Below are 26618 nucleotides of genomic sequence, written 5' to 3'. Positions count from 1 at the left end.
AGAAGTTCACACAACACTCAAGTTTATATGATATCAACACACTGTCCATTCTAAGTTTAATTAATCTAAAACAAGGGTCAAATATCTCTGTAAATGTTCATCCATAATCATTATTAGTTCATTTATTTTGTTTTAAAAATCTGCCAAAAAGTAACTAGTGATAAATCTAGAGGAGTAAAGTATTTCCTTCTGAATTAGGTGGACCCTAACCCAGAGTGATGTTCAAGTACAGCAGAGCAGACCGTTTTTTCCTACTCGCAACTTCGGTTTATGAGGCGACTTGAACGCAGCACCAGCGCCGGTGGGCGGGGCCGCTGTGGCGCTACAGTCACATGATCCGAGCCGAGCCAGGCTGACCAATTCCAATATGGTGGCCAGCTTGGCAGGTCCACGGTTCCTGTTGATGGTATTGTTGTTCTGCGGGATCAGGTTCGGCGCCTGCAGCCAGGAGGCTCCTCGGGTTCTGGGGCTGCGACTGGAGGACCCGGCGGGTCTGGTGTGTATGAAGGATCGGATCATCTCGGCGCCAGAAGGAGCCACGTTCACGCTCCGGCTCTTCGGGACCGATCTGAATGGAAGCTGGCCGTGGGTGGCGTTCGCAGGGGCGGGGGATGCTCCGGACCCGTGCGAGGAGGACTCCAACCGGCAGAAGTCCGCGTTCCAGGTGAGCGGTAACTTCACGCCGGACGGGGAGTTCAGCGGGTCGGTGACGGTGGAGGTGAAGCAGAGCAGCATCTCTGCGGGAGGCAGCGAGCACAGCTACCACCACCTGTGCGTGGAGAGCGGGGGGAGGTGGAGGTCTGCGGGCCTGGACAGGCTGCGGGTCGACACCGACCGGGGACTGGCCGCAGACCACGTCCCTCCGTGGGGTCTGGCCGTGCTGGTGGTGGCGCTGCTGCTGGTGTGCGCGCTGCTGAGGACCGTGAACCTGAGCCTGCTGTGGCTGGACCCCGTGGAGCTGTACGTGCTGCACAGCTGCGGCTCCGAGGAGGAGAAGCGGGCCGCCAAGCGGCTGCAGCCCGTCAGGAGGAGGGGGAACTTCCTGGTGAGTTTCTGCGACAGAGAACAGGGACCGGGTCTTCAGCACTGAGTGATCCAGAGTCTAACTCGGAGGAGTAGAAAAGTTTTTGGTTCTGATTTACCGAGGAGCTGGTTGCAGAGCTCCACAGTCCGGAAACCTGTGCAGCTGATTGGGTTTCCTGCAGATGTGATGGGGGGGTTTGTCTCTGACTCTAGTTTAATACTAAAACCAGGACCACGTCAGATGTGGGGTTTTGATATTATTTCAGATAATAATGTGACACTGCTCACACTGACCTCCTCTAACAGCCCTGTCTCTCCCCCCAGACCTGCTCCCTGCTCTTCCTGTGTGTCCTGGGACACTCGGCCCTCGGTGTCCTCCTCTACCGGGTCCTGGGCTCCATCGTCTCTGCAGTTTTCACCAGCGGGTTCCTGATTTTCTTCCTGGCTGAACTGCTTCCTCACATCTTGTGCTCCGGCTATGGCTTCCAGCTGGCGCCCGCTCTCACCTGGCTGGCCCAGGTTTGTATAGTGCTCACCTGTCCCCTGTCCTGCCCTCTGGGGCTGATCCTGGACCTGGCGCTGAGGAGGGACATCAGCACCTGTGGCATAAGGGAGAGGGCCATGGAGATGATCCGCTCGAGTGTCCATGATCCTTACAGGTATGGATGTTGGAGCTGTTGTTTTCCTGGGAACATTTAGATCTTTAGAGATGTTCTTACATCCTGGTCCTGGTCTATTCATCGGCACAGAGTCCAAACTGGATTTGCATTGATAAAAACCAGAAACGACTGCTGTTGAACCATGAATCCCTGCACACACACACATGTGATGCAGATCCTATCGTGCTGTGTGTTTTGATTTTTTTTGGAGTTAACAGATGGACTCACGGTGATGAGTTCAAGGATTATGGAGAACTGTAAAAATCAGAATTCATGTCTCTGGAGTCACTTAGGTCAGAAGTTTGTTAATGTAGGACTTAAGTTTGTCACCACCTTCCATAATGTCCCTTCATCTCATCCGACTGTTTCTCTTTGTGCAGTGAGTTTGTGAAGGAGGAGTTCAGCCGCGGGGCGCTGCGTTCAAAGACAGTGGAGGACATCCTCACTCCTCTGAAGGACTGCTTCATGCTGCCCAGCTCGGCGGTCCTGGACTTCTCCACCATGTCGGAGATCATGCAGAGCGGATACACGAGGGTGCCCATTTACGAGGAGGAGAGGTGGGAACAGCAACATGTCATTTTTCTCTAGACAGCCAGAAACCGACCAACCACTACTTCCATCTGAAAACACTTGTTAATTCAAAATGAAGTAGAAACAATATTCTAATTAACAATTAATCACTGAGACTTTTAATCAGAAATGTTGTAGCCTGTTTATCAAATGTGAATATTTTCTCTTTTCTATTTTTTGTTGACATTACATATACACTAAAAGTTAATTATTGTTCTCTCCTAAAAAGGAATAATAGAACCGTTTAACGGCTAAATTCCTGAATTTATTTATTTACACAAATAAAAGAAGAAAAATAAAGAGACGTATGTGTGCAAGGAGCAAAGGAGCCTCAGTGGGCTTGTTCTTTACCTATGTATAAATACAGAAATGGAAATAAAACATTATCCTTAAATTATGCTTTTAAATATAACTAAATTAATGAACTTCGCTCCATATTTTTGGAACCCTGATTAACTGTCTGGCGTAATTAAGACGGAATCTGATCTGGTTACTTTTGTCAAAGTAAACCTTACATTACCCAGAGGAGCTAATGTCCGGGTCAGTCCACCTCAACATTAAAGGACTTCACACAACCAGCTTTTGAACACTTTTAGTTAATCACTTATATATAAGAGGAATAATAGTGGCCCGAGAATAGATCCCTGTGGAACACCACACTGTTATTATGACTTGTGAGAATGGGAAAAACTAAAGTCTTAAATAGTTTCTGTTACAAACTCTGTTCTGGTTTACGACAAAGAAAGAACCAGTTATTGTTTAGACACCATATTTCTTTGATCCGTGTTGGTTTGGTGACCCAGAGTAACTCATATTTAACTGAAGTCATATTTAATAACATCAACCTGGGCACATTCAGTGGTCTAGCTGAAGTGGTTTGAGGTTTCACATCAAATCATCATGATTTTCCAGGTCCAACATTGTGGAAATCCTTTATGTGAAAGACTTGGCTCTGGTGGACCCAGAAGACTGCACCCCCATGACGACTATCACAAAGTTCTACAATCATCCGCTACACTTTGTCTTCAACGACACCAAACTAGACGCCATGCTGGAGGAGTTCAAGAAAGGTGTGATCACACTACTCACACATTACTCCCCACATGTGTCACGTCTGCAATGATTGTCTAACTGCCTTTAGATTTATGAGTTTAATGAAGGTAAATCGATTTATCCTTCCAATGATTCAATGTTTCATCTTCTGTCAGGTAACTCTCACATGGCCATCGTCCAGAAAGTGAATAACGAGGGGGAGGGAGATCCTTTCTATGAAGTGCTGGGATTGGTCACGCTGGAGGACGTCATCGAGGAAATCATCAAATCAGAGATCCTGGATGAATCTGATGGCTACTGTAAGTCTGTTCTGGTTGCTTTAGACTTTGCTGCTCTATGTTTATTCATTTATTTTATTAATAATTAATGAATCCCGTGCCTCGTCCTGCAGTGGACAGGAAGGTGAAGCGCCCCCTGCCTCCGCTGGAGATCCCTCTGGAGCCTCGCAGCGTCCAAGAGGAGTTCTCTCTCTTCAAGCCTCCCGAAGGAGAACCCAAGATCCGCACGTCACCACAGCTGCTGCTGGCCACACACCGCTTCCTGTCCAGAGGTGAGTGTGTGAGAGACCGAGTGAAGTTCTAGTTTCCTATGAACCTCGCACCGAGTCACAGTTCAACACAGGACGTGTAATGATTGTTGAGTTCGACAACGGGGGGTTGATCATTTCATAGTCAAACAGCTGAATCATATTCTAGTTAAATTCACAGCTTCCTGACTGGAGGTTTTAAAACAGCACCACTGGTTATTTTGCATTTACTGTTCTGTCGTTGCCTCAGCTGCAGAGATCTTTTAAATTACCCAGAATTCACAGCTAATCAGTTCTGTTTAAGATAATGAAGCCACACAACTTAGTGCAGCAGATAAATGTAGTCATCGATCGAAAGTCTCCTACTTATCTAATAGTAGTCAAAGTCTGTCTTGGTGAAACCGGCCCTGGTGTAGAGTCTTATCTAATTATTAAATACAAATATCCTGATGGTTTCACTTTTAACATACTGACAATCATTGTGTTAGGATTCTTCTTTTAAGTCCCAGAAAAAGTTGAGCTCCTGCTGCTGGATCACGACGTGTTTTAACACGGTGCTCAAGTCATTAACCCAGGACTGTGTTTGGTGTCCTGTCGCAGGCCCTCACTGTCTCTGTTTATTTATTTACAAAGCCTTTCTCGGTAAGTGACCCTCATACCTCCAGAACTTCCTGTCCCAGAATCATAACCTTAGATTAGATGACGTGTGACGACTCAGTTGGAAAGAAAACCTTCAAAGAAAGTGTGTAATCTGGTTTCTCTGGCTAGATTAAGATTAAAGATAGTAGTTCTTGTTTTATCAGGTTTTTAATCTCTGTACAATTGAAATACGTAGAAATAAATCAGACGTGCTATTAAAGGATCAATTGATCATCTTCTTGCTGAAACATCACAAACACACATTGAACTGGAGCTTCTTCGAGTTATTTGAGGTCAGTTTGTAGATACATTGGGTCTTCTGGTGAGTTCACTGTGTCTCTGACCTTTGACCCCTACAGAGGTGGAGCACTTCAGCCCCTGCCGTGTGTCCGAGAAGGTCCTGTTCCACCTGCTCCGTCACCCCAGTGTCAACCAGGAAGTGCACTTTGACCCAAACAACAGGCTGAGCCCAGGACACTATCTCTACACTCGCAACCACCCGGTGGACTACTTCATCCTGCTGCTGCAGGTATGTGCTCGTGTTCGGACACGTCTGCTGCAGCTCTGCACACACACACAGAGTCGTCTCTGCAGTGAAACATTTTCTAACTCGACTTTCCAAACAGGGATCATGAAGTGGATTTAAAGAAATAAAAAAAAATACAATGAGACAGTTTTAACATCAGGGAACACAAAGAGCAGAAATCAATGGAAACAGATTTTGTAAATGTTGGTGTTCAGGCTGTTTTACTTTCTACACACTGAAAATCAGTTTAATAAGTAACTCGAAAACATGGTGTTTAAATATATCCAAAATAAAAAGAGACATTTCTCCTGTACAAATGGATCCACAGTCTTAATTCAGATTTGATGTGAAGTGTCTTCAGGTGTCTCCACAGGTGATCTGTGGGGTTCAGGTCAGAGTTCACGTAGATCCAACTGTTGTGTTTTCACAAAAACAGAAATGTTAATGTTGTTACCCTGTAAACTATAAAGACATTTTTAAGCTTTATTAATTGTAAGTATCAGTTAGAGTTGTTAAGAAACCCAGATCTTATAAACCAGTTATTGTACATTTAGATACAGAGATAAAAATCTAGTCCATGCCAAAACAAATAGTGGTGCAGCCTTCGTATTTACATTAAGTTGAAGTATGAAACAAAATGTCATCAGTTATTTCCAGTTTACCACAGTCACTGTACTTTATGAACATTTAATTTTAACTGTACAGTTTGTTTATTTGTGTTCAGGGTCGGGTGGAGGTGGAGATCGGAAAGGAGCGGCTGAAGTTTGAGAACGGAGCGTTTACCTACTACGGGGTGTCTGCATTAACGCTGCCGTCTTCAGGTGAGACCAGTATGGAGTCATATAGTAGGTAAAAAACAATTCTTCAGGTGATGTGGTAGGAAAAACAGAAAAATACAATCAAAATAAATACATGTGCACATTAAACAGTCTGTAAAGTAAAGTAGTACTACAGTACTTTGGATAACAATATTATTATACTATACCGATGTCTAATGTATCTAATGTCTACACATTATCAACAGAATCTATTCATTACACTTTGGAATAAAGTATCAGTATTCAAAGTACTGTAGTACTACTTCTACAGCTGTGGCTCCACATTTGATCTTTTATATCCGTTAGGTCTCGTTCAGATTCATCAGCACATTTAATGTGTGCACACACGTTTTAACCACTTTGCTTTCATTTTTTTTCTACCACATGTCCTCTAGGTGGCGCCGTAGTCCTGCATTCCTGCATAGTATTAAAATATACTCAAAGTACAAACTGGGCAGAATGACTCATTTTCTACTTAATGCTCATCAATGACTGATGCATGGTGTCCAACTTTAAAATCTTTTTTATACTATTGATTAGTCCAAAGATCTAATTAACTTATAACAATACGTCACAACTTGCTCATTCATTAGATTTTATTTCTAAGAATCTTATTCTTTACCTTTAGTACCTACAGCCGGGATAAATGTAGTAGAATAAATGTAGTACAGGTACATCAGAATGATATTAACTGTACTTGGTTTATTTCTATGCTGGTTTGCAGCTAATTACAATTTATTTTAGACATTAAATGATTTGGCTCATTATTGTTACTTAAAACAAACTAACTGTATTTCTGTGTGTGATGTAACAGTGCACCAGTCTCCGGTGTCGACGCAGCGGCACTCTCCCAGGGATCCGTTCGAGTCAGCAGACGCCACCAGCCCGTCCAGCTACTGTCCCGACTACACCGTCCGAGCGCTCACGGACCTGCAGCTCATTCGGGTGTGTATGCTTTGTTTCCCACCACTAAAGGTCTGAAATACGCTGTGAGGTTCGTGGCGACAACACTGGAAGTCTCAGGGAGTCGACTCTCTTTCTGTTCGGTCTCTGCAGCAGCAGTCGGAACTCGGCCTCGTCTGAGTCATGATCTCGGTCACCAGAGAACAAACACATAATGTTTCCCTCATGTTAGTCACTTCCTTTGGCTGCTCGCAGTAGATGTTTCCCCAGTCACTGACTGTACATCACTACATTTTTCACTAGCCACAAAGTTTTAATGGTGCAGTCCAGTTTAGTGAATCACTAAATGTGAGCTGGATAAAAATAAAGACAGATTTTTACTGATTTAACTGTAACAACCAGGTAAAACTGCCAAATCTAGCTGGATTCTTTCTGCGGCTGAGAGCGATGAGTCCTACAGGACACAGTGTAAAGACTTTTGCTGAGTTTTTTTCTGAAGTGAATCAGATTGAAGGTTATAACTGAGTTATGACCAAATATGTTGTTTTTAAAACCACTGAAACTGAAACTGCATCAGTTCTGACTGACTGGATTTGAAACCCTGCACAGTCAGTAAATTGTGACCATCTGAGACCAGGAGTAAACAACTGTGAAACCACCTGGGTTGTGAGGATGGAACTGAATTGTAAGTGGGTGAAATTGTACAATGCAGTTCTTTCATCACATGCGGCCTACAGGTGACCAAGTGCCAGCAAACCTGCACTTCCATCAGATAACAATTCAGAGGCCTGATTGTGCTATGAATTCAAACACTATTCATGCAAATGGAGACATGTCGCCCATTTTCTGACATACAACATAACATATTTAGTTATAACTGAGTAATAACCTTCGATCTGCTTCACTTCAGTCTTTAAACTGTGTCCTGTAGGACTCATCGCTCAGCCAGAGAAGGAATTCAGCAGTTTTAGCAGAACTCAGCAGCTGCCTGAAGAGATGGCTGGAAAACAAGTAGGGTGGAGGTGGAGGGGGTGAGAGAGGTGAAGCATGAGTTGAGTGAGTACCTGTACCTCTCTGCATCAAGGTAGAGGGAGCAAGAGTCAAGAGAGGGGGAGGAAAAGGGGAAGGGGAGGAGGAGAGAGGGAGAGAGGTGTACAGTACTGTTCAGAATACTAGCAGTACGATGTTTTTATTGCTACATGACAACAAGTTATCAGTAGGAGCAGTAGATTCTCAGAAAACCACCCCTTTTAACTAATTGCCCAGTTTCACAGCCTTAAGAGCTGCATATCATGAATCTACTGCTCCCACTGGTAACTTGTTGTCATGTAGCAATAAAAAATACACTAGAAACCTGGATCATTCTGGTTAGTCCCATCGTGCTGCTATTATTCTGAACAATACTGTAGGTAGAGAAAGGGAGGAGTGTGAAGTAGAAAGTAGGAGCGATGTAATGAAGCTAAAGGTGAACACACAGACCGTGGATTGGTGAAGAGCCTCGTCCTCCTGCGGTGGCACCAGTTCAGGCCCAGACCCACGTTCTCGTTGAAGAGTGCGTGAAGTAGTTTGAGCTGCTTCGTCCTGAGGAAACAAAACAGGCTGATGTGCATCAACAGGTTCTTAACATTTGTGCAGATAAAACCGAAGTGAATAGATCGTCTCGGCCTTTAACTCGATCTGTTTCACGCTGCAGGTGACACGTCTCCAGTATTTGAACGCTCTCAGGGCATCGCGTGCCGGCCAGAGTCCAGATCCTCCTGAGATTAAGATCCTGCCCAACAGTCAGACCAAGCTGCTCAACAACAGAAACACCACACAAGGTATCTGAGCTCAAAACGCTGTCTGACCTCTGAGGTCTGCTGCTCCTCAAAAACTAACTTTTACTGTTGATAACTCACCAAATAACGAAGCCTCTAGTGTTGATAGGATGATACCTTCACCTGATCTAAAGTGATTTTCTCTCTCTCTCTTTTTCCTGCCTCCACGTCTCCTCTCTTCTCTGGCTCGTCCAGAGTTTCCTGTAAACTTTTCATTCTTCGATACCATTGAGAACTACTGTTAGTATTTTTGCATGAGGTAAATTAATGCAGACTGTATATATGTATATATACTCACACAGACCAACCCATCAAGTAACGTCCTGCCCTCTGTCTCCTCCTAAAGGTGTCACAGGACTGTTTTTACCTTCTTAACTCTACAGTCCCACAGATTAATTCACTACCTGTGTCTCCAGGTGTAAACGGCCCTTTTCCATTTCAGCCCCTCCACCAGTTTCTCCCACGGTGGAGCTATAAAGATACTGGAAAATGTTGGGAACCTCCTGATTTCTATGAGAAAATAATTATTTAATTTGAAAATCATATCAAGTAAATAAGAAAATTACATTTATCTTTGCAATAAAATTAAATTAAAGCAGTAAAAACACCTGAAGACGCTAATTTAAACTACATTTTCCAGTGTTTGTGTTTGAGGCACAGATACAGGTCAAGTGTAGGGCAGCGGGTTGGAATCAGCCTGTGCGTATTTGTGAAGCTCTTTAAGTTTCTGCATTTTGTGTCATTTCTCGTTTTCATTTTCCCCCTAAAATCATCTCACTTCTGTGTGTCGGGTACGTAAACTCACATCTAGTCCACACCTCCTGTCGTGTCCTCTCAGAAGCAGCATGTCTGGTCAGACTCACTTCCCTTCAGAAACTGAATCTCTGGTAGAGATGATGAAACAAGCTGGTGATGAAACGAGTCCTCTGGCGTTCATATTGGAGATCCACCAACTTTCTGCTCAGGAAATCTGTTCATTTTTTACATGAGGACAAAACACATGAATCTAATGTGAATTAATCATTAAGCATAAAAACCTACTAAAGATTTGTTTTAGTTTTAAATCTGAACTAACTTAAATTAATTGGATAAAGTGGCGTTGTTTGGATTACCTTTTTTCCTTATTATAATGCTGCTGAGGTTATTTTAACTTATTTTAAGGGGCACTAATTAAGGCAAAGCTTCATGTCATTTAGTCAAATTAAAGGAGCTTTAACTCTTAATCCCTTTAACTGTGCTCATGATCTTCTAACGTCTCATTTAAATATCAGTAGTACAGATAAATGGGATTTTAAGAAACAGATTTCAGGGTTTCAGGCAACTTATTTTCATTACATCTGTTCACTGTTCACAAAAATATACAAAATAAGGGGAAACGTTTGTTTTCAGCAGTTCAAGCCACATTTGGTGTCAGTATTTGTGGCCACAGCACAGTGAACGTGAGTGAGTCACGGTGACCGCGTGGTTCACTATGAGGGAACAAACCTCATAGAAACTCAGCAGATTGTTGTTGTATCACAGATGAAACTGTCGAATGAGAACAGAAAGCAGCTGCTTACTCTGCAGTGCTGAGCACAAGTTTAAACGTCTGCAGACGACTTCCAATATGCCCGAGGCTGCGTTACATCACCTGAACGTGTTCAAAGACTAGACGAGTAACAAGATGGCACAAAAGCGATGAAAACAGAACAACGAGAAAGATGCAGCTCGATGCGTTTGATGGTCGGCAGCTATTTCTACTAAGAAATCTGAAATCTGTTAAATAACAGAGACGCTTCCTCGTCTGGCAGCATAGAGACGTCGTCCAGGCTGCGTTTACCACCTGCTGTAACTCAGTTATTAAGTTAGGTTAAGTTCCTGAAACAATCTCAGGATCTTCTACAGCTACTAAAAGTTCAAACACTGGTGCTTTTAACAGTAAAACATCTGAAGCCGTTCTTTACTAATGGAACAGAGTTGTTAAATTACAGTAAATAGGAATTAACAGAAGAGTGGAGGTTAAAATTTAACAACAAATAAACAATCATCACATCCGATTAAATGTGTTGGAAACTCTGACTCGAGTTTCCGTTATGAAAACATTAACCACTAAATGTGAAACCAGTTTCCCCACAGCCGACTGGAAACCTGTTCAATCAGGGGGCTCCATGTCGCCATAAAGATGGTTACCAACCAACCAACCAACCGAGCGACAGACGTCGTGGTAAACGGTGGGATGATGTTCAGGTTCTGACGTCAGCTGCTGTAGTGGAGCTCTGAAAGTAAAGTTCAGCATCACAGTGAGAGAAGTTCTGCAGGAGAAACTTCATCTAGTCATGAGTTCAACTCTGCCACCAGACGAGGAAGTTCATGAATTTCAACTTTTCAGTAGAACATGGAAATATTGAGAACACTGAGCCGCTGCTCTACTTCTGTTGATGACACTAGTTTGGAGCATTAAACATCTGACAGCTGAAGCTAAACCACATGACACAGACCAGAAATCGTCACCGCTGCACACGACAGTCGCACTGATACCTGGAACTGTAAGAGATACCAGCTAGTGGAGCAACCAGACTACAGTATCAGTATCAGTCCCACTGCATGTCCTCTAACTATATATTTGTAAAGAATTCCATTTTTAATGGCAACTTATCATCGACTGCTACCACCAATAAAACATCTACAATATAGGTCCAAGTTACACGTCTGCAGCTTCATCACATCTGTAAATAAAACTTCCTCAGTACTCTGGAAGCATTAAAATCCCTTTAAGTAGCTGATGTTGCTAATAATTACAGAACGGTACATCATGAGTTACTAGGTGTGTTCAGATGAGGATGGTCGGGATTAGTTCAACCACTCACTTCAGGTACAAATGTCAAATTGAATGAACACAAACGTCTTTATATCAACGTCTCGCTCTGTTCCGTCTCTCTTGTGCCATCTTTCATGTCGACAGCCGGTGTCACACTGCACCACCTTAACGTTCTTGTGTTTGATGTAACCTGCTCCACTCACCCCACCTCTCCTCTCATTGGTCGGGTTCCACAGGTGGCAGTAGAGCCCAGGAGAGCTCCACAGAAGAGGAGACTCATGGGTAGTGTGGTTCTGACTGCCCGCTGTTAAACCTGCTCCAACCAAGCATAGATTTTGTTGTTGTTTTTTATTCCAATTTGTTCTTATTAATAAATCATCTATGGCTGGAACGTAGTTTTTTTTTTTACGGACAAGACTGGAGTGAGAGTGATTTTATGTTATGTAGAGCCGCTGCTCAACATCTCATCTCCATCCACACTCATTTATGTGCTTTCCATTGCAATTATTATTATTTCATGTGGTTTTATACACTTTGGACTATGTGTATATACATATAGATGCATCTTATTTTAATTTGGCGGTGCCTTTCTTCCAGGTTTAGCCTTTTGTACTAAACTCCCCATCGACATTCCTCACTTTGCCTGTCTGGGTGCCAAAGCTACATGTGTATGTGTGTAATTCATGTTTGTCTGCGTCTGTTTGTCCTAAAGCGTCTGTCCATTAGAGACACTAAAATACACAAAAGTTAGTTAAAAGCAGATTTGCACATGAAATTTGTGCACCAACATGCTGTAAACCCTGAGTAGATTTCTATCAGACATAGAAACGTGTAGCCAAAAGAAATTCAGCCTAGATTCTGCAGTTAATGATAGGTGGTTTATATTGTGTATATACATATATATCTAAGTTAGATTGAGGGTAAAGACTAAACGCGCCTTGCTAACAAAGAGTGATAGTTTTTTATTGATGCTAACTGATGTTAACTGAAGCTCAAAGATGAACCTGAGTTTAATGTCATCAGAGTTTAAATTTAAGAAATTAGAATAAAACAGCATTTGCAGCTATTTTAATAATAATTCCTTTAGTTTGAACTGTTTTTCTAGTAAAAAAATCAAACTGCTCATTTCATTTGTAAAAAAGTCACTTTAGAATTTAAGAACCTGTGCTGAACATTTTAGAGAATGAATCAAGACAATAATCTGAAGATGAATCGATAATAAAAAACACTTTAGTTGCAGCACTAGTGGTAATTTAACATGCATGTGTCTTGTTGTATATTTGACAATCGATCGGCTTCAGAATCTGCTACTAATCAAGTTACGTACGAGGAATTAGAGCTTTTGATTTATTTCCAGTATTTGTCTCGTCTGTGACGACCGGTTGAGCAGAAACCTCAGTATTTACCGACCACACACAGCACAAACTATCAGAAACTATTTTATTTAGTTTAAATGTCCGTTGATTAGACCGTCCCACTTTAACAGTGTTTATTCAGGTTATGAGTATATTAGTATTTCCAGCTACATTTATCGTTTACTTAGTGCTAAAACAAGCAATACTGAATAATTAAAGGGAGAAATGGGGATTTTTTCATAATATTTCAACATTTTCTAAACAAAATAGTCAAGTAATTGGCCGATTCTTTGATAAGACCAAGAAGTGCTTATTGAAGTATTTCTATTCAAGTATTTTAAAAAAGTACTAAAATACTAAAACTTGAGTATTAAATGAGGCAGTACTTCAAACGATGGCATACCGAGTTTACTGAAGTCGGACTACTCAGTCTAGTCAATTGCCAGAAAATTTAACTAAATGTTGTAATTAACAAATCATTTGTCCTTTTACATCTATGTAAACGAACTCTTAAAAAAAAGACATCTGAAAACATTCAATTTAAAATAATGGGTATTTTTCATTATATGCTAACATTTTATAAACTAACCCGTTGAGATAAATTAATATATATAATAAAACTAGCAGCTCTATGCAAATTGTTGTCCCAGGACAGTTATAAGAATGGAAATAATCTAGATTTAGCTTTTCTACATTTTATTTTGTAAAAAAAATCCAATGAACAGACTAAAACAACCCTGTTAAATCTGAAAAATGAATTTTTATTAATCCACAGTGAGGATTTGACAGTAAATGTTGGACCGAGTCAAAATAAACATCGGCTTTAATAAAGGATCTATTGACAGACTATTAATTCACTTTCTTTGATGTCAAACTAGTTTCTTTGGGTTTTTGACTCATTGCTGTTTTTTTAGTCTTTTTAAGGGATTTGTTGAAAACCCAGATCGTTTACTGTGAGACTCCCCAAACCTGAACTAAACCTGTTTCTAAATCAACCCAGCACTGAATCATCTAGGCGCCGATCCGTGTGTGATTTAGACTCTAAAACTAGATTCAGATTAACGTTCAATCATTATCTATTATCGTCTATAAACGTGTGAGTGTGTGTAACGTCATACATGTCAGCAAGCAGCATCCAGCCTTAACGTTCCTCCCATGTTGTATGTTGATAGGAGAACATGCGTCTAGTGTTCATTACCTGTCGCTGTTTCATGTGACCGGTAATAAACTAACTCCAGCGTTCTGTGTTCGTATGTTTAAGAAATTTGTGATAAGGAGGAGAAAAGTGACGCCGACTCTCTGAGTGAGGCGTTTGGAGCCATTTAACTAAATCAGTGTTTTTAAAAAAGATTCGGTTTGGAGATTTTCACGTCTGTTTTACATGCATGTTATGAGCTGTAATCGTGAAGCAATTAAAGTTTAAGTTTAAAGACAAATGTTGGGGTGGAGACTCTCTACGGACCACGACAACATGCAAACACCTGGGTGAAGCTTGAAGGAGGACGTCAGCGACTTTCCGGTCGTTTAACCAAACCAGTAATGTTTTATGAGGCCTAACGTGACCTCAGCCCTACTCCTCAGTCACAGTGGTCCTTAGAGAGTCTTCTAGGAGAAGAAGTCCCACCTCTTCTATAGAAGAGGGTACGCAACAGAACTTCCCTGTACAGTAAATAGTGTAAATGTGACCTGAAAACATCCAAACCAAACCTTTCCTGCAGCAGTCGGGGTCTCAGCTGTGTTACATTAGCAACATTTGTCTTTTCCTTTTGATTCCTTTTAGCTCAGCGTCGCTTTCCAAACTCCAGGAGGAGATTTTGAAATGAGATTCTGAGCGTTTACTTTTTATTTCATTGTACTATGATATTAGAAAGACTGAATGTAAGAAGATAATCATTACTCTGTGCTTATACTGACTGAGACAAGTGTTTGAGTGGGGGGTCTGATGATGTGTAGAGCTGTGTATTAATATCTGAATGCTTAGGTAGATTTGAGGATGTAGTTTATAGGTAACTGGCCTCAGTTTTCAGGTACAACACTGTTACCACAAGAGTTATTGAGAACTTAGCAGCGTAATCAGTTCCTCTTCCTGTCCAGGTTACATTTGTATAGAAACTCTGTTTTGTTTTATTTTATTTGGGGGAATTTTAGATGCATTGAGACTCCACCACATTAACACTTTCAATACGTTTCTTAGGAAATAAACTCAAGCCTGTTCTAAACGTGTTGTTTGTCTTTTTCTATCTTCACACAGAAACATCATTAAACATTTACAGCCACATTATATTAACGTCACACGGATCAAATAGGACGAGAAGTTTCAGCAGCTTGAAGATTTTAAGAAAGTAAACGAGTCAGGAAAAGAAGATCTGCCTCTAAATTAATCAACTATTAAATATCCATAACGGTCTCAGTATCTGCAAGTTCTTAAATTCAGAAATATAAGATATTATTACTCAAGGTCCCCAAAACACCACACAATACACGCCGTCAAACGCAGACAACGGTTAGGCACCAACAACAACCAGCACAGTCCAACGTCGCCAGTTTACGACACTCGGCACAAAACTGTAGAATCTGGAAACAAAAAAAACTGTGCTGGAAACTAAAATGCACTAAAGTTAGCATAGCACATACAGAACAACATAACGTCCTGGAAATGACGAGAGAACAGACAGAAACCAGTAAATTAGGTCAATCGAAGGTCGACGAACCCGTCAACAACACCTGCAGCAGACACACAGCGACATTAGCACTGAAATGAGACATGTTTAAAAGAATCATTAAGTTGATAACATCTATCCCCAAACACAATCCCATCAAACGATCCAAGTATTAACTGATTCACAGTTTCCAGTTGAAATCTGTGGGGGTTAAAGTCGAACCAGCCCTGAATAGAAGCTCCAAACTCAGTCTTCATCTTTGATCTGACCTCATCTGGACTGAAATTCACTCACATCTTTATAAATAGAGTTTGTTGAACCGTGTTTCCACTTTCTGTAACAGGAAGAAGTGCTGGTCCGTTAATAACCATCATCTTTAGACACCGACCGATCGTTAGTGGCCAATTTGGAACATTTTATTTTATATTTTATACATTTTGCACTATATTTATTAATCTTCAGAGGAATCAGAGGAACAAACACATGGACATTAAACCGTCTGCGGCATCATCTCCTGCACCATCAAAATCTGACCAAGGGCTCAGAGTATTTCCTGAAGTGACTGTAGATAACTTTATCTCTCGTGACACTGACACTGTTGGGTTTTCTGTTCTGTTGTATTTAAAATCTGAATTGAAGCTCAACAGATGTTTGGTTCTCTCTCATCTATTTTGAAATGCAGTAAATAATGTATGGGAAAATGAAAATAAAGTTTAAAACACAGGCAGACAGGGGTGAAAACCCACGACTCTCCCACCAGCAGAGTAATCTGATATCTCCTCCACCTTGGGCTGATTTTGGAGCATGGCTCACTGATAAATTGTTCAGAGACCACTTCCTGACATCTTTTTTTCCTATTCTTGATGTGTGACGGATGAGGTGACCGACGCACAAAGTCGTCGGTGTAAAGAAACACTCAGTGAACGGGTCTTTTTCAGACTTCTAGAGGCCACTTTGTGTTGTTTATCGTGACAAACCCACAGAATTATCTCCTGCTCTCGAGGTTTTCAGTTGTTTCCATTTCACAAATCACATATTTACTGCATTTGTCACACTCGGGTACATTTTCAGCCAGAACAGAGGGATCACACCTACAAAGTGCTGGATCTGCATCTTTCAGCTCACACATTGCTCAGACTTTGTATTAAGGGGCTGGTTGAAAGCTCTGAGACCGGAACGTACAGCGGTGCAGTAAAGTTCCTGTTTCTCTGCATGAATATGAAACTCTTAACTCTAAATAGATAAAGGGAACCTATATAAAAATTAATAAATCCATACAATTACCAGTTTATTCAACATTAAATTACAAATGATCCCGTCTTAAATCCTTCTCCCTACTGAGCAGCTTCAATTGAGGGACTGATTGGCTTCTAAGCCTAAAGTTTCTGCTTCACGTCCTTCCACAGCATTTCTGACTGGACAGGATCTGACTGACAGTCAAGGCCCAGATTTCTCTTCTTTAGCTTCTTCAACACAGCAGTGTCGTCTTATCGGGGAGAAGATTACAGCACCTTTGTGTATTTACACTGCACTTTTAAACGCTGCCATGAAGATCCTTCGGAATCTGTTTTACAACGTGCAGCAGAAAGGAATGACAGGATAAATACTGGTCGGGTTATGTCACCAAACAAATGATTCCGTTTTTCTGCTGCCTTCATCCAACTAGTTGCACATTTTAGCAGCGTTAAGTCTGAAAACAGGAATCATTAATACACTGAACACAATGCAAGACAACTATGAGATCACATCATAAAAACTCCAGTGATACAACCACAGCATGTCATCACAATTCACACCTCCTCTCCTCTAACCCCTGTAACGGCCCTCGCCTATGACTCTACCTCTCGAGGTGGATCAGTACAGCAGGAAGTGGCAGCGTAAAAGGGGCTTTTGATAATTACAGGTCCTGCCCGACTCACACCCTATTAACAGACTCTACTTTATCCTTCAAATCAAATGTTGATCCTAGACGTTCACACAAATATTCATAATTGGATCATTTTCCACAACCATAAAATAAATACGAGGGGTATTTATGTGTGAAAATCAGATCACGTTTTGCTGGATCTGCATCACAAATTTTCAAGTATTTAATCATTGTTGGTCACTTACTTTACACCTGAGAACAATTTCATGTTTCGTGTACTTTCAGTGACAATTTGCCTCATGTAGCACCATTATCTTTACATCTGCGTCAGCTACTACTACTCAGACAACCGGGCGTCTAATTGCTACCTCACCTCCGGCTACAGCAAATCTTTGAACTTCTCTCATTTCTAAATATATGTTTAATTTATCTAATGTTCTACACTGGGTTTATCTCAATTTGCAGTATTGATTTGTAGTATTTTCAGTGTCTCTGGTTACTTACCTTATGGAAATTACACAACAAATTTGTGGTTGTTAAATGCAAAGTTGTAGGTACGGATATATAGGGTTGTATTTAGATTGCACCACATTCCAACTCTATATCCTGTTAAAGGCTGAGAAAATCAACCACTTCCTCACATTCAGCAAAAGAATGGTGCAAATGCAACAATGCAAAGGTCAGAGATTCTGGCTAACCAAGCATTAACCTTTAATAGAGAAGAGAAAATGAGAATATGCTGTAGATTATAGTGAGACCCGTTTCCGCAAGCAGTTCCTACCAGAGTAGACCCAGCAATTAACAGCCACTGTCAAAGTCAGTAGGCTTTTAATGTGTAAATTCAACTATTTACTTATTTCTGCCATTTTAATGCACGATGTGATCAAGGTGGAGACTTTCAGCTTTACTTTAAGATGTTTACAAAAATATGGCATTATGGACAATTGACTGATAAGAAGCTGATTGACCAGGTGTCATCCATTCCCTAGTTACTTTAAGACAAATGAAGCAGATAAAAGGTCTGGTTGGCATTTAAAAACTGAGAGACTGGAGCTGAAAGGGAGGTCTCAACATTAAAAAACAACAACAAACCAGTATGAGAGACAATAAAAATGTTAGCTGTGGCCATATCAACAGCTGAGTTCTTCTTCAAAAGAAATCACTGGTGAGCTCAGCAGCATTGAAAGGTCTGGAAGACCATGGAAAATAAAGTGAATGGTCACAGAATCTTTTTCCACTTTACAACATCTACAGACGTCAAGAACACTCGTGAAGAGACGCCTTCATGAATGTAGTTACAGAAGATATAACCAAGGGGCAAATCAAAGAAAACACAACGTTCTGGACTGATGAAACCAAGATCAACCAGAAAAGAGAGAAAAGTATGAAGAAGGAAACAGCTCATGATTCAAAGCATAAAACATCACGTGTCAAACATGGTAGAGGCAGTGTTATGGTATGGGCGTGTATGATCTGACTGCTGACAGAAGTTGTAAGATGAATTGTGAGGTGTACGGGGCTTTATTCTCTGCTTAGAGCCAGTGAAATGCAACAAAACTGGTGGGACAGTGCTTCACAATGAGGATAACTAAAACTGTGACAGATACTCAAGACTTCGAAGGCAAAGAAATGGAATATCCTCCAGTAGCCAAGTAAGTCACCAGGCTGCAATTCCTAAATGATTAATTCCACATTCATGTTTAACTTCTTGAAATAAGGCTTAAGGTCTACACACCACACAAAACACCTTATTTCAAATCCATTTCGGAGGTGTACAAAGGCAACAGGAAAACTTTCACTGTCCAGATCAGACAAACTGTAAACATTGCAGTGGACTGTAATACAGCGCAGTTTACTGCCACCAGATGTAAAAATCTTATTCTGAGGAAAACATTTAAAGATTTATCATTTAAAAGATTATTTATTGTGGAAAAGGAGCCAAACAAAAACGTGTAATTTGTTGTGTTATTAGACTGTTTTAGGTCGTATTTATGCAGAAACATTCATATCAAGCTTCATTAACTGTGCCATTCTATCTTTCTTAGTCACTTTTCTTTCATGTGCATTCACTGAGAGTGTGCACATGTCTGCATCAGGAGGCACATGACCACAACTTCCTACCACAGGACAGATAACCAGGTTGCTAGTTTCTAACTCAGCTTCTGCTACTAAAACTCTTTAAACTCTTCTTACTTACATGTAATTTGATTTTCCACATTACGTCTGATCAAAGCTGGAACCAAATGACAACTGTCCTTTGCAGGATATATTATATTCATTCAACACGTCTGGCTCTGGTTATTTCCAACCATGGAAATTACACCGTTTTTCCCCCTTGTGTTGGTGGTCATTACTTATGCAGAGGTGGAGGAACAGATGTTATTTGTTAGTTATCTCATCCCACCCAATCTTCCTCAACAAATGAGGGGAAACTCCTTAAATAAACGAAGGTAGGACAAAGGTTATAGAAGCCGGCTAACTAACCTGTTTTACCTTGATTTGATTTGTAGGTCGATGTCGGACTAGAAATAATAGGGAATGGCCAAGCTGTTGAAACACCTGTTAACCCTCAACCAGTGATAAGCACTGTAAACAGACAAGTGTGTTAGTTCTTCTGAACCATTTCACCATCTAAACCACAGACAGTTTGAAAACACTTGTGATTAAATCTCACTTTCGTACCATTTGTCCACTTTCTCGTGCTGCATCTTTCACTGTAGTCGCCTGGTTTCTTTAAATTCAAGCGCTCTGCAGTAACCTCATGTCTCCTCTACATTAAGATTATTTGACCTGTGACCTGACCGATGGTTTCTGTCCAACTTATCTTTTTAAGGTAAGTAAGGAAAGGAAGGAAGGAAGGAAGGAAGTATTAGGAGCCTCATTCTGCAGCAAGACAACGACAACACTTGATTCAAAAGGCTCCAGATGGAACAAGTGAACAGTTTGTGTCATAAATAAATTAACAGGTGCAGAAATAGTTTGATTGCTTCAAAAGGTCATGCCACAAAATATTAAGTGAAGTCATTTTCTTTCAGGACAGTTTGATTAGTTTGTTTTTTAAAACGATTCTGTTGAACCACAACTCAAAAGCTCCGTCTGATTTTCGTCAGTCAATTGTTCGTAAATTTTTATTTATTATTGATTGTTTCAAGTCTTTTCAGTGACCTTTGTGGGTTTTTACATCCTTTAACAGAAGGGAACCAACAATGTTGTCCACATGTAACTTGTGGCAAACTGGCAGAAATATCTAAGATCTCTGGGACTTTGGGACAAAAAGTCGTGTTAATCACTGTCCAGAGAACTACCAGACATTAAAACTGATGGTGACACTATGACCTAAGCTTTTATTTGTTTCACTCACTGCAGGGAACGTTTTTTCTAGGTCGAATGAGCCCATATTACTGTACGAGGCATCCAACACCTTTATGTCCTAGAGCCTGCAGCCAAATGTAAAATGTCTCATTGAATTAGATTGTATTTAACTCATTAGATTAGTTTTTTTATTAGGAAGTTGTTTAACAGGCTTCAAAGTATTATCCTAACTTCGACTAATGTCGGTGGGTCTTGTTAAGCTGTCAACTACTGAATTATTTTACCTGCTTTGCTTTGATTTTGTGTCAATTTAAGAAAGTGATAAAGAGAAAAACACAAATTAATTGATATTTGAATCACCACTGCAGATTTGACTCTCACCTTCACAATCTTCACCTCCCACACCTTACAGACCTGCCACAGGAATGTGGTTAGGGTCGGGGCATGTGATCATCATGGAGGTGGAGTCTGTCGTGTCTGTATAGGGGACGCGGCCGACACTCTCAGTTATTCTGCACTTAGCTGAAGGTGACAAATCAGTGACAGAAAGAATCTAACACTTCATCATCAGGACAATGGGTGACTTTGATCTGTCTCAAGCTCTGGATTGGTAAGTCTCTTTCTGCTTTTATTTTTAAATCTAGCTTGATGCTGCCTTCACTTAAAAATGTTTTCAGACTATATCTGATGTGTTTAAAGGAGTTGAGAGTATAATGTATACAGGAACTCACATAATTACATCCTGAGTTCCTGCAGCTAAAAAGGAAACAGCTCCTGTCTGTCTGGCAGCGTGTTTCACTTCTCAGCATCACACTGAAGAAACAGCTCTGAATAAGAAAAAGCCAGAAAAAAAACACACATATCCAACTACAAGTACAGATAGAACAACTACACACCCATGTGTGCAAATCAATCGTCTTCAAATGCATCTTGTGTTTTTTTTCAGCCCATTGGATTCAGATGTAACAACAATTGAATCCAACTTTTTCAACGAGACGGTAATTATTATTATTTCTGAGTGTGTGTACGTAATGCACATTGTTCCTGTGACTTGCTGTACAGTTGTACTCTCATACCTTTCAGATTTATACACGTGTATGTTTCATTCTCATGTACATGTTCCGTCATTGACTAATGCTCACTTCACTGGATTTAAGATGTTTACATGCATTTAAAAAAAAATATTCAGCTACTACATTAAACCTAGCTGCTAGATTCAATTCAGGCAACAAAGCAACTGTCTGTTTTAGAAGAAGATGGGGGAAACACGGGGTTTTTTGATGAGCAGAAACAAACCGGTGTTGGATTATATGTCATCAGGATGCTCTTTGTGCTGCTCAGCTTTAATACTACAGGAGTTTCAAAATGACAAATCGCTCATGTTTAAAGAACATTTTACAGTTTAACTGTTAAATGTATGTACAAGTCGAGATGTGTAAAGGCTGTGAAATACTAACAGCGTTAGGAATAATTCAAATATGCAGATATTTTTTGTTCTGTGCAGGATGTTCAAAATGAGATCATCACAGTTGAAGAGGGACTTGAGTTGGTAGTTTCCCGCAACCGAAGGACCTTGAAGATTGTAGCCAACCTAGTGCTTGCAGTAAGCAAGATGAGTAAGACCAAGACTTGCTGCAACCTGGACCTCAGCGAAGATGAGCTGTGCAGCGCCATCATGGACACTGTGACAGACGGTGGGTAGTGACAGGATGATCACTAGATGAAATAATGTAATATAGTATAAAATCCTAAATAAAGGAAACTGCATACTTTTGAAAAATAGGTTGTGCTCCAAAGAGTTTTAGTTATTAGAGATGTTAAAGTCAAGTCAATTGGATTTTGAGTTTTTGTTGTTGTGTGTTAGGAAATTCTGGGTTCAGTTCAGCATCTTTGATGCATCATCAGATTTCCTTTCTGCCACTCTTTAAAAAAACCCGACCACAGAAATGATGAAAACCCTCAGTCTCATTCCACAATTTAATACCACACAGTTCACACGTTTCCAGCAGCTTAGTGTTTAGAACCAATTCAGTGAGAGGTCTGAACACTGAAGAATACCAGATTAGTGCTTCTTAAAATATAAATCAATTAAAATCTAATTTATTCTAGAACACATTTTGTCCATTATCAACTCCTCGACCAGGGAGATGAAGCATAAGCATTCCCAGAGATTCATTTCCATCTTCTAGTTTTTAACATGTGGAAAACCGCAGCAGAAACAGAGTCAGTTTACTTCATGTTACATCTTCCTTCTCTTCACAGAAACAATTGTGGAAACAGTTAACAACTCCTGCACAGGGAAGCCAGAAAGAGTGTTCCGCCGTTTGAACAGCGTGAGGGAGTGCACTCTGTCCGACTCCTCACAGAAAGCCGTCTACTGCACGACTGTGGGAGACGTAAAACTGCAGGCAATCACCCTGACAGGAGGAAACAGCGACCGCAGAGGTACAAAACGAATGGAGAAAAATGCACCTATTTAGTAGGTGAAAGGAAAAAACCCTGAAATAAAACCACAATGTCTTTAACGTTACATTTTCCCCCTTTGTCTTTTTTCTGCATTAGTTGGTTTTAAACTGTCGAAAGGCGTCTTCGGTTCTGGAGACAATGGGTCTCTGACTGTTTTCCTGTCCATCAAAAACACCAACTACCATATTACCTGCTCTATGGATGATGAAAAAGCTGTGATAAATCTGGAGGTAAGCAGAAAATGTCTCACACCTTTTCCCCCCAACATTTATTTGTCATCTATGGTAAGTACAGATTCAGATGTTAAATATAATAATAAATATTAATAAATGTAATATCTACCAACTGCATGTAAAGTAAAACTAGCCAGTCATAGGGATTTTTAGTTGCCTGTGGATTCATTAAACTCTGATTGATTTTATTATAAGTAGATTTCAGTGTACAAAACATTCAGATAACTGCCTTTTTATCCAATACTGTCTCTGCATATATTGGTTAAAATAACAAATACGTATGTACAGTTATTTTTTATTCATATCATGTAAGTTAATAAAGTTTAAATTACTCAACAAGTATTTTGATTAATGAAATCCTAAAAAAATAAAGTGTTGGATTAAGAAGGATACTTCTTATACTTAGGATTATTTCTGTATCACATACTTTTTCTTGCCACTGTATGGGAGGTAGACGTAAGTATTGGAAGGTTATCAGAAGTCCAAATACACTACTTTTCCAAAAGGAAGAAAACATCCATTGTTGAAATAACCTGGTCCTTCAATATATTCAGGTTGTCAGCTGACCTCATTCTAGACCTGACCAACGGCAGCAATCCCAGATCATAACACTGCCCCCACAGACCTTTACAGTAGACACCAGACATGATGGGTGCATCACTTCACATCCTCTCTTCTTACCCTGATGCTCCATCACTCTGGAACAGGGTCAATCTGGACTCATCAGACCACATGATCTTCTTCCATTGGACAGTTCTTAACCCAGTTTTAGTTTCATCATCTCCTCAGATGTTTTCTTTGATTCATACCAATAATCGGACCCTTCTGAAACAGATTAACATCTTTTCCACGACCACAGGATGTGTCTTCAGACATTCAATTCAATTTAATTTTATTTGTATAACAATTTTTACAACTGACAATTTTACAATTGAGGGAACCCATCCTCATATGGGTGATCACATACTGTGATGACATGGTTGTTGAAGAAATAAGAAGCTACTCACTGCATCAGTTGGGGTTCAATAACTTGTTGGCAGCTGAAACAGAATCATCCATGTAGTAATTATCAGGGAGGCTCTTAACTGTTCACTTAGCACTTAGTTATATCCAGGTGGTGATTTTTTTTTTTTTTTTTTTTGGACGGGCAGTGTATTATAAAGTCTTCAATCAGGGAAAAATAAATCAATATTATTTCATGTTTAGTTTTAAATTTTCAAAAGTAATTTCATCTTCTATTTGTGTTTTTACTCTATAACTGACTATATGGCTTTTTTTTTTTTTTTGCCTTACAAATTTATATTTTATTCTACTTGGCAGAAATGAGCTTCTGTACACAAAATAATGAACATTATGTCTTTGTCTTGCAGGAATGCAGTGAGGAGCAGTTGGCCAGTGATAAAAATGTGAATCGTTTCTTGTTCTACAAGGTTTGTACGGGACAATGTCTGACAACGTTTGAGTCTGTTAAATGCCCCGGCTGGTTCATCAGCACATCTTTTAAAGAAGATCAGCCTCTGGAGATGTGTAAAGAGAAGGGCAGCCAACGCCTGACTAACTTCAGAATGAGCTAAACTGCTTTATGGAACCACGTACAGTATGATTGTATCCAGAATTATGCTTAAGTTGTTTTTGTTTGTTTGTTTGTTTTACGTTTGCCCTTTACTATACCACCACTAGATGGCGCTATCACCTGCTACTGCAGCCTGTACCATCTGTGAAGTGCAGATTTCTAATTCAGTGTAAAAACCACTAAACAATCCTTCTTTCACTTTCTAACCTAATGCTGTGTAAAATGTCTATTCTCTGGTGGAGAGTGTTGAAAAAGGATATTCCTCTAAACTACATTTTTAATACTTATTAATTATATTTGTCTTTTTTATTCAATTCATTTCCTTTTTTTTTTTGTTTTTTTTACATTTTCTGTTTTGCTGTGACAACTAAAGTAGGTAAAACATTACAAGTCTAATAATCTGATAAGTGTTCCTAGTTATATAAGCTTTATTTTAGTCAGCTTCGCTTTGACTGTAATTCTGTTAATGCCATTTCATTTTTGTATTTTTTTAATTTAAGCATAAGAAAGTGTCAACACGAGTTTGCTGAGGACCCCGTTAGATTCATTAGAGGTGGTTTTGATATATTATTCATGCTGTTCAAAATAAATTAATTAACATGCTCTCCATCATTACTTCATTCATCAGTAGCTTCGTTATCATGCACCAAGTTAAAAATTATGATATACCATATTATATATTTATAAATATTCACTGAACATTATGTTAGTTTCTTCATAGCACTGCTGTGACTCGTGTCCAGACTCTAAAGGCCACTGATCTCTAAATGTGTTGGATATGAAGCCACTACAGTTAGAACAGGAAATCACACAATAAGTTCAATATTAGTGATAATAACTGTAAAACAAGACAGAAGCTGAGCTCAGGATCAGAAATAAGAAGTAACAGTATGATCATGAATCACCAACTGGGAACAGAGGACAACCAGAGGGCCCAGACTCAGGGAGGGGGGTGTAGGGGCCCAACCTGCAGCTTGTGGTTCAGGTCCTGACGGGGACCAGCTTTAAGACCATGTTCTCACTCATTATTTATCTTTAGTAATTAAAAATCAAACAAAAGGCAAAAGTTTCACCAGCAATGATTTAAGACAGGAGACTAACCAGGAGCCTGGTTCATCACAACGTGAAGCTGAGAAGACTGAAGAACCACCAACACACACGGAGCCAGGTACAGAACCAGCAGCAGGTACTCACTGGATCCGGATCCCGGCGTGGTGATGGAGTCTGGATGAAGTGTGGTAAACGGACCCAGTCACCTCCTGATGTACGACCAACCATAAAACCCACTGTTTAATTCACTGTCCGAGAAACAAACGGCGTCTGTTGTGATGTCGGCGCCGCACACCTGAAGGACGATGATTGGACATCACCGGATGTGAATGAACCAATCATTGTCCAGCAGAGTGCAACAGGTGGTGCCAATCAGCCAATAAGAGCGCGACGTCCCTGCTCCCCCTGAACACACCATGGTTGAATTAAAGAGGGTTTCCATGTGGATTAGTTCCTTATAATAATAATAATAATAATAATAATAATAATAATAATAATAATAATAATAATAATAATAATAATAATAATAATAATAATAATATGGACATTAATTAGTTTTAAGTTGTATTTTAAATCATTTTAATTAGTGTCAAACACCTTCACTTGATAATTTATTAGATATAATTAGTAGTAAAATTAGCTGTGTGTATTTAAACAACACTTTTATTTAAGTTGGTCTGTAGGGAACTTTAGATTCAACACTCAAAGTTTAAAAGACTCTGAATGCAGATGAAATCTAGGATTTATATTATCATAGAACTGTGTTCTTGT

General features: G+C 40.1%; 2 protein-coding genes and 1 long non-coding RNA gene across 3 annotated transcripts; 2 read left to right on the top strand and 1 right to left on the bottom strand.

The window, feature by feature from the left end:
- Positions 1–339: 339 nt before the first annotated feature.
- LOC113158618 (metal transporter CNNM3) lies at positions 340–14905 on the top strand. The gene is made up of 11 exons (XM_026354658.1): positions 340–1045; positions 1348–1682; positions 2063–2239; positions 3165–3322; positions 3461–3604; positions 3697–3855; positions 4830–4999; positions 5721–5817; positions 6629–6759; positions 8411–8537; positions 11568–14905. Exons 1-11 carry the CDS (start codon positions 368–370, stop codon positions 11615–11617), a joined length of 2226 nt encoding a protein of 741 aa, XP_026210443.1. The 5' UTR covers positions 340–367; the 3' UTR covers positions 11618–14905.
- On the bottom strand, positions 7997–10706 carry LOC113158620. The gene is made up of 2 exons (XR_003298581.1): positions 9340–10706; positions 7997–8298 (listed from the first exon to the last, which is right to left on the bottom strand). It is a non-coding gene; the product is annotated as an uncharacterized LOC113158620 (long non-coding RNA).
- A 6144-nt stretch (positions 14906–21049) lies between the features above and the next one.
- On the top strand, positions 21050–25390 carry il1b (interleukin 1, beta). The gene is made up of 6 exons (XM_026354659.1): positions 21050–21135; positions 21472–21523; positions 22030–22219; positions 22788–22970; positions 23088–23221; positions 24595–25390. The coding sequence occupies exons 1-6, from the start codon at positions 21101–21103 to the stop codon at positions 24796–24798; spliced, it is 798 nt and encodes a 265-aa protein (XP_026210444.1). The 5' UTR covers positions 21050–21100; the 3' UTR covers positions 24799–25390.
- The last annotated feature ends 1228 nt before the right edge of the window (positions 25391–26618 follow it).

This window comes from Anabas testudineus, chromosome 12 (genome assembly GCF_900324465.2).
Source record: "Anabas testudineus chromosome 12, fAnaTes1.2, whole genome shotgun sequence".
NCBI lineage: Eukaryota > Metazoa > Chordata > Actinopteri > Anabantiformes > Anabantidae > Anabas > Anabas testudineus.
Note: the sequence above shows the minus strand (reverse complement) of the source record. Positions and strands in the feature narration are given on the sequence as shown.